We start from the raw sequence: 8,555 nt of genomic DNA, 5'->3' as shown, positions 1-8,555 counted from the left end.
TATATATATATTCGAATAAAAATTTGATTTTTTTTTTTAATTCACTTATTTTTTTACAACCTTCAATTTCTAATGTGTGAGGGTCCTATTTCACATATTCACACGAGTACAAAACAAAAATGTTATCGATTTTAACATCGCGTATCGATTTATTTTAACTTTCTTGATTTCAAACATGTTACGGTCCCTTTATACGTTCTGAGGAATGCAGAATATGAAAAAGATATCGATTTTAAGATAGCGTATTGATTTATTTTTACTTTTCTGATTTCTAACATGTTAGGGTCCTTTTATATGTTTTGGGATATGTAGAATATAAAAGTACTATCGATTTTAGCATCGCGTATCGACTTATTTTAACTAAGATAAGAAATCTGCATATCTCAAAACATACAGAGGTCATTAGAAATCAGAAACGTTAAAATAAATCGATAGTATTTTCATATTTTACATATCTCAAAACATAAAGGGACCCTAACATGTTAGAAATCAAAAAAGTTCAAATAAATCGATAGGAAATCTTGAAATCGATAGCATTTTCTTATTCTACATGTCTCTACATATATAAAGAGACCCTAACATGTTAGAATTCAAGAAAGTTAAAATTAATCGATACGCGATCTTAAAATCGATAGTACTTTATATTCTGTATATCTCAAAACATATAAAGGGACCCTAAACGTGTTAGAAATCAGAAAAGTTAAAATTAATCTATAAGATATATTTATCTATAGTTGTAAGGAAAAAAATCTTATACAAATCAAGTCGTCTTATACAAATACAAACGTATTCGGATGGTTAATCATTTAATTTTTTCCAATAAGAGATTATTTTTCTATAAAATGTAATAATATAAAAGTATTCAAATGGTTCGAATTATTTTGCCCGAATAATTGATTATTCGTGTAAAATAATGACGAATAAAAAAGTAATCGGATGATTAATCATATGTTTTGTACGAATAATTGATTATTCGTGTAAAATTATGACGAATAAAAAATTATTCGGATGGTTAATCATATGTGTTTTTGTACGAATAATTGATTATTCGAGTAGAAAATTCACGAATAAAAATGTATTCGTCTCTCGTTATTCGAATAATATTTGCTCAACTCTGTGTGTCTCCCCCTTCAGCATAATATAATTCACTGTTTGTTTTAAAAACAGTACATCTAAAATATGTTTATTTTATTAGTGGTAATAAATTCAATTAATAAATAAAAGTGTATTTTTAAAAATTATATTGCACTTATTAATATTTTGAAATTGTGTGCATAATAATAAATGTTAATTTTTACAACAAAACAATATTACTTGATAAATGATTTACTGCAGTAAGGAAGGTTTAGTAATAGATTGTGGATTTCGGGTGGAAGCCAACTCAATTAATTATATTTGTTGGATATGATTCTAGATATTAGGAATGAACTTGATTTCTTCTTCTATGTTCAATGTTTTTTCCATTTGGTTTTTTTTTTATTGAGTTTTTAAAAATTTTTCTTTTCATTGTAGTTTTTTCTCTATCCAACATCTAGACATCATCAAAACTTATTTCTTATATATTATGTGGTTGATTAGGGCTATAAATCAGAGAAACTTTACAGACTTAAAAATTAAGCTTTGTTATCATCCTGAAAATGTCAAAATATTAAAAAAGTACAATACAATTTTAATTGTAGTATGTATAAAATTGTAGATATACTGTTTTTTTAACGAACAATGAATTATATTATGCTGAAGAGGGTGACACAACTTCTCTGACTTTTTATAATTTAAAAAAAAAATTATAAAAATAAATTAAGATATATTTTAATGTAAAAATGTTGCTCTGAGGTAATGTTGACAGTGAGAAATACAGCTAGTAGAATATTATTAATTAGAATTAAATATGACTAAATGCTTCCCAAGATTGTATTATAACCAACCAGTGTAGTTACAGAGACCAATTTATCAAATGGGACTTGAAAATTGTCCGTTGTTTAAGAATCACCATCACAATCAAGAATTTAGGTGGTCTTTAGGAAAGATTTAGGAGTGGTAGTTGTTAATTTTCATTTGCAAATACATCAGAATAAAAACAATGAATCATTGCCTTGCTTTTAATATTTTTTCAGATAGAAATGAAGGAGCAGAGTCTTCTGACCCCGGAGGGTGAGATACATTCTCTAGGAGGTTATAATTCGCACCAACAACTTATAGAAACCATCTTAGATCTCCTTGGTGATAAGCTTAGAAAAGCGGTTGAGACCTTCCTTTACTATGATAAAACAGATTCCGGACACTTCCTCTCCTCTATCGATGTTAACCAGTACACTCTAATCCACATTGTACAATCCCTTATTACGAACGATAAATCGCTTACTGACCAATTGTTAGAAGCTTCTTCCCATTTGAAAACTAATAGTGAGCCATTAGTTGGAGAATGGCTTAAGAATAACTTACAGTTTCCGTCAGATAAAATATACGTGGCGCTAGATTCGATCGTAGAAAAGCAAAATAAAGGCAATCCACTACCTCAGCTGTTAGTTGAGGATGTTCTTCGGATGACAAATCGAGCTGATGTTATCCTACATATTGCGAAGTATGGGAAACCCGAAACACTCCAGTGGCTCTTGAAAGATGAAATGAAATTAAATTTAAGCGAAGCTTTAATGGGTGCTTGGGAAAATAATAACCAGGATACTATGAAAGTGCTTTTAAAAAAAAACGCATTGAAAGCAATGAATGATAACAGTAAGGTAGCACGTCTTTCAAACAATAAAAATGAAACATTTCTCCATTTTGCGGCCGCTGCAGGTTCGGCTGATTCGGTTCAAATCCTGTTGGACTCGGGTGCATCTGTAAATGTTCTGGATTACAAGGGCTTATCTCCCTTATTCTGGGCAGTTAAAAGCAATGAATATGAAATCTGCAAACTATTGGTTGATAAAGGTGCTAACGTGAACTTTGAATATTATGGAGATATTGTTCTTCATATTGCAGTCGAAAACAGTAATTTCCCAATTGTTAGATTGCTTGTCGATTCAGGAAGCATGATCGAGAAAAGTAACAATTATGGCTTGACTCCTCTCAACATAGCAGAACAGTTTGGTATGAATAGCGTCATAAAATGGATGTTAAAACGTAAAATACAAGTTCCGGCTGAAGGTTTCGAAAGTTTGTCATTTCTGTTCTCGAATAATTTTTTTAAAGAGAACAAAGAACATGTTCATGTGGAAATGGAACGATTAAAATCTATTTCAATAATCACAGAGTTCCTTACGAATAGTGGTGGTAAATCCATAATAGGTTCAGAATTTAAATCTAAATTGTTGTGGTTGGCTATGGCAGATGGGAACGATGAAGTTTCGCAAGCACTTTTAAATTTAGGTGCTAATGTTTCTCACAATAACGATAAAGGAGAAACGTTGTTGTTTGTAGCAGTTAGAAGTGGCAAATATGAAATGGTGAGGTTTTTGCTAAAAGAAGGAATACCTGTAAATACTAAGGCTCATGATGGATCTACAGCATTACACTTTGCCGCTAAGCAAGGCAACCTCGGTATTGTTCAACTTTTAGTGAATCGAGGAGCCCATATCAACGAAAGGGATACTGAAGACCGAACGCCGTTGCACGAAGCATCAAGTGGAGGTGCGATTGCAGTCATCAGGTTCCTTCTGTCCAAAGGGGCTTATATCAATGCCGCAGATTTTCAAGGCAAAACACCATTGACAGTAGCGCTTGACTCTGGCCAAGATTCCGTTTCCATGGTATTAAAAGACAAAGGAGCAAAAACTTCGGACCCGATGAAAAGTAACAACCTAAGTATTCATGACGCAGTTAATCGCGGTGACCTTAATGAAATCATCGCCTTACTAGAAAAAGAAACAAATGTTAATTCCATCGATTCGGAACATAATACACCTCTGTTTTTAGCTGCAGGTTCTGGAAAACTTGACATCGTTAAACTTTTGTTAGACAGAGGAGCCAATATTAACGCTAGGACAAAAACAGATGGGTGGACTGCATTGCATTTTGCAGCTAGAGAAGGAAAGACCTCAGTTGTTAAAATCCTTCTTGAACGAGGATCTGATGTTAATTCAAAAAGTTACGATGATAGAACTCCATTATACGAAGCTTCTTACTGGGGCAGAGACAAGATGGTAGAATACCTGATCGAAAAGGGTGCGAATATCAGCATAAAAACGAAAGAAGATGGTTGGTTGGCAATTCATACGGCTGCATCTCGTGGTAATAAACAAACAGTCGAGCTACTGTTGCAGGCAGGCGCTAGTGTTAATGCAAAAAACAAGGATGACAGAACTCCGTTATTTGAAGCTGCCCAAGGAGGATCAAACGAAGTTATAGAGTTGCTGATAAAGAACGGAGCAAACATCCTCTTAAAAACAAAAGCCGAAGGATGGAGTCCAATACATGTTGCCGTTCAAAATGGCCATACTTCAACTGTTGAGTTGTTAATTAAGGAAGGAGCTAATGTGAATTCTAAGACTTTTGATAACAGAACTCCGTTATATGAATCCGCATTCCATGGAGCTGATGAAATAGCTACACTTTTGATTGAGAAAGGAGCAGACCTTAAGCAACAATCAACCGATCACGGTTTTCTTCCTCTACATCTTGCGGCTGCGAGGGGACATGTAACTACAGTGAAGCTGTTTCTGGAAAATGGAGTGAATGTTAACGTAAAAAGTTTTGATGACAAAACCCCATTGTTCGAAGCTGCGATTTGGGGCCATGACGCTGTTGTTAATTTATTGATAGAATTAGGTGCGGACGTTAATTCTAAAACAAAGGCTGATGGATGGAACCCTATCCATGTGGCTGCTGCAAGAGGCCATGACTCGATTGTAAAACTTTTAGTGAGCAAGGGTGCAAGTGTCGACAGTAAAAGTAACGAACAAAAAACTCCATTATACGAAGCTTCCTACTGGGGTCATGATAGTATTTTATCAATTCTAATTGAAAAAGGTGCGCACATGAATGCAAAAACAAATACCGGTTCCACAGCTCTCCACATTGCAGCCTCAAGAGGACACGACTCTGTTGTAGCTCTTTTACTAAAAAAGGGAGCAGATGTTAATGTTCAAGATAATGATAATAAAACACCACTTTTTGAAGCCGTTTATTTGGGCCATGACAGTATAGTAGCTCTTTTGATCGATAAAGGAGCCAAAACAAGCATCTTGTCTAAAGAGGGTTACGCTGCAATACACATAGCCGCGTCACAAGGCCACGAGTCAACGTTGAAATTACTATTAAGCAAAGGAATAGACATCGATTCCAAGACTTCGACCGACAAAACGGCTCTTTTCACCGCATCTTATTGGGGCCACTTCAACATTGTGACGTTGTTAGTAGAAAGGGGAGCCAATCTCAATATTAAAAGCACTGATGGAGGTTGGACTGCTTTGCATGTGGCTGCTTCCAGAGGTCATAAAATGATTGTGGAATACTTGTTAGATAATGGAGCCTTAGTTGATGCCAAAACGGTTGAAGGGAAAACCCCTTTGTATGAAGCTGTTTACTGGGGGCATGTTGATATTTGTACGCTTCTTATCAGAAAAGGGGCTGACACTAATTCTAAACTTACTAATGGTGAAGCACTTAGAGATTTAGCAAAATGGAGGGGTCATAAAGAAATACAACGACTCCTAGGTGCTTAATGGAATCAGATATTGATAATATTCATTACACTGAATTGTCAACAGAAAGAGGGTTTTGTATCTTTTATGAAAAAGCTGCTAAATATTGCCTCATTTCCTAATTAAATTTCGGGTAATTATTTAATTTCGCTTGATTCCTGAGCCAACATTCGATGTCGATCGGGCTGACGCTCTCTCCAAACTAGCTGGGACAAGCCATAGTCAATTAGGTTGTGACATTTCAGCTCGGAAAAGGGAAATGACACCAAAATTTTAATAAAGTTATATATAATTATAGCAGTGGTTTATTAATTATTATAATTATTTGCTAGAAAAAAAGTTAATATTTATTTCTACTTCTATGGGATTATAATTATTTCTACTCCTGCTCCCTCTCTTGTTACGCCCATGCTCTCTCTACACATTCTGTTCAGTGATTGTAGAAAATGAGTCTTCTCATCAATGAATAATACAACAAACACACTGAAATTCATAAAAAAATGGATATGAAAGCAACCTTAATCTTATATTCCAAATAGCCAATAGATTCTATTCTGGTACTCCTTTTAAATATAATTTTAGACTATTACCACCTTTTTTTTTTGTTTCTTTATTGTTTTATAGTTCTTGACCTCTTAAAATACCTACCTCTTTTCTGAATTCACTATCCTGTTCCTCAAAATTCGTCTATTTCTTTTTCTCTAATGATAAAATACTTTTTAGTGAGTTATACTGTAAAACTAGTGCTTTCAGGTTAAGTTTTTTTTTTTAATAATGTAGTTATACTTAGTTGAAGTAATTATCAAAAATATTGTATATAATTATTGCTATTTATAATTTATTTTTTGTTAATAAATAAAGAATATTTACTGTGAATGATATCATTACCCCTTTTTGATTATAATTTAAACATACTTTATTTTTTTTTTTTTTTGGAATTGTTAAGTTGTTTTATCAAGCACAGTTAAGATCTATGAATACAAATGCTATTGCTCGATCACAAGGTGCCAATAATTCATTCAATGAATGAACAAAAGGGGCATACAGACGACATAGAAAAGCATTATATGTCTGTATAAGAGTACGTAGGGGATGCAAATTCTGAAAGTCCCCACCCCTAACCTTTCCCCATCATGTTAGAAGTACTTTTTTGTTTATATTTGAAAGAAGAGGCGTCGTATAAATTTTTTTTTCTCCTATATTTTTTTCGAATACATTTTTTTTCTTGCAAAACAATCATTCAAGAATGGGTATTTTAAGTTTTTTTTGCTACCCGTTATAGTATTCGAGATATTCGCTATTGAAAATTTACTAAAAAATTGATTTTCGTCTAAATTTCTCTTTTTGTCACCTTAGACTTTTCCTTACAGTTTTTATTTCCTTCAAATGCGTATATTTTTTTCGTAAGTTATCTCCTACTGGTCAAAAATTAACTAATTAATTTCGTGGTTTTCTGTAAAAAACTGTCCTTTGATTATTTTAGTTATTCAAATTATGTATTTATATTAAGTCTAGATTTGCGCCGTGAATTGGAGTTTCTAGAGTACACCTGTTGGTTAAAAAGGTCCGGGAAATTTAAGAATGGAGGGAGTCTACTTATTCCTGTTCACAAAAAGAAGCCGACAACGGATTGTAATAACTATCGAGGAATCTCACTCCTCCCTGCATGTTATTGCGGAATGTAAAGGAATTTAAATATGGAAGATTATTTTTCTTTAACCTAACTAAACAATATTTAAATTTTTTCAGTCATTTAAACTTAAATTATTATATATTTTGCTTTTAATTTCAAAAACAAACATGCAATGGATATATCCAATACTACTGTGAAATATGTATACATGCTTTTATAGTATTTGAAACGTTTTAGTAAACATAGAAATACTTTTTTTCAGTAATTTAAAAGTTGAGAAAAACACATTTAGAACCTGGAAAATTTAGCATTTCGACATCAAATTTAACTTACAGCTCATTTATAGTTTATAAGATAAACCTTGGTATAATTCAAAACAACTATCCGTAACTAGTACATTTAATTTTTCAGAATTTAAGAAGGATGATTTTTGATAGGTTTATGTGGAAAAATATCACTTAAGATGTATTCCACAACTCTCTTTGATTCACCATTTCGAATGCAACCAGGCACGGAATCGAACTCATTCTATAATAGATGTATTGGAGCATATCCTGAAAATTTCGGCCCATTATTAAATTGTTTCCTATTGTCCAAGAACTCTTGAGATAGAAAAAATTAGTTATTTCATTCCAATTAATGATTACTGATTGAAGTTACTTGTCAAAATTTATGAGTCTGCCAACCATAGTTGGAGGGAATGAAAAATGGCGATTGTTTCAAAATGTAAAAAAAAAAAATATTTTTTTCATCCGGAGCTCAGTATCTCTAAAATGTAGGTAGAAAACATAAAGTCCTAATAGAACGTCGTTTAAAGTAGAGGAAATTTGCTAAAATATCAGCCCTAATTGGCCTGTGTACGTTTGATAGTCCCCTAGATAAACTTTTTTAAAAAGCAACATATTTTAGAAAATTTACTAAACTTTAAATAATGTACAACGAGGTTTTTTTTAAGTGCAAAAAGTAGTTTTAAGGATATGATGTTCCCAATGAAAAAAATTAGTGAAAATTTTACTTTTTTTCTGTTATAAAATAAACTTCAGGGGGTGTTCATCTTAAATAGTTTTATTTTTATTTTTTAATGGCATTTATTTTATCCCTTTTATAGACGAGGTAAAAACTGAACTATTTTCATAAAGTATGAAGTATTTTCCGACGTTTTGCCCAACTATGTAAATATTTTTACATAATATTAACCCTACCTTAATTTAGCTTTTTTTTATCTTATTATTTTACTATTTTAAAATGTTCTTAGTTGTTTTTTTTATGTTTTTAGCTCT

At 32.3% G+C, this 8,555-nt stretch overlaps 1 protein-coding gene across 1 annotated transcript in view; it reads left to right on the top strand.

The window, feature by feature from the left end:
* Window positions 1-5,721, top strand: part of LOC106689674 (ankyrin-1) — a 19,016-nt gene extending 13,295 nt beyond the window's left edge. Inside the window, exon 3 of the mRNA XM_014434782.3 lies at window positions 2,115-5,721. Coding sequence (XP_014290268.1) covers window positions 2,115-5,663 — 3,549 coding nt within the window. The 3' untranslated portion in view covers window positions 5,664-5,721. The remainder of the gene's footprint in view (window positions 1-2,114) is intronic.
* The last annotated feature ends 2,834 nt before the right edge of the window (window positions 5,722-8,555 follow it).

This window comes from Halyomorpha halys, unplaced genomic scaffold, assembly GCF_000696795.3.
Source record: "Halyomorpha halys isolate HHAL.00 unplaced genomic scaffold, Hhal_1.1 Scaffold1425.1, whole genome shotgun sequence".
NCBI classification, from domain to species: Eukaryota; Metazoa; Arthropoda; class Insecta; order Hemiptera; family Pentatomidae; genus Halyomorpha; species Halyomorpha halys.
Note: the sequence above shows the minus strand (reverse complement) of the source record. Positions and strands in the feature narration are given on the sequence as shown.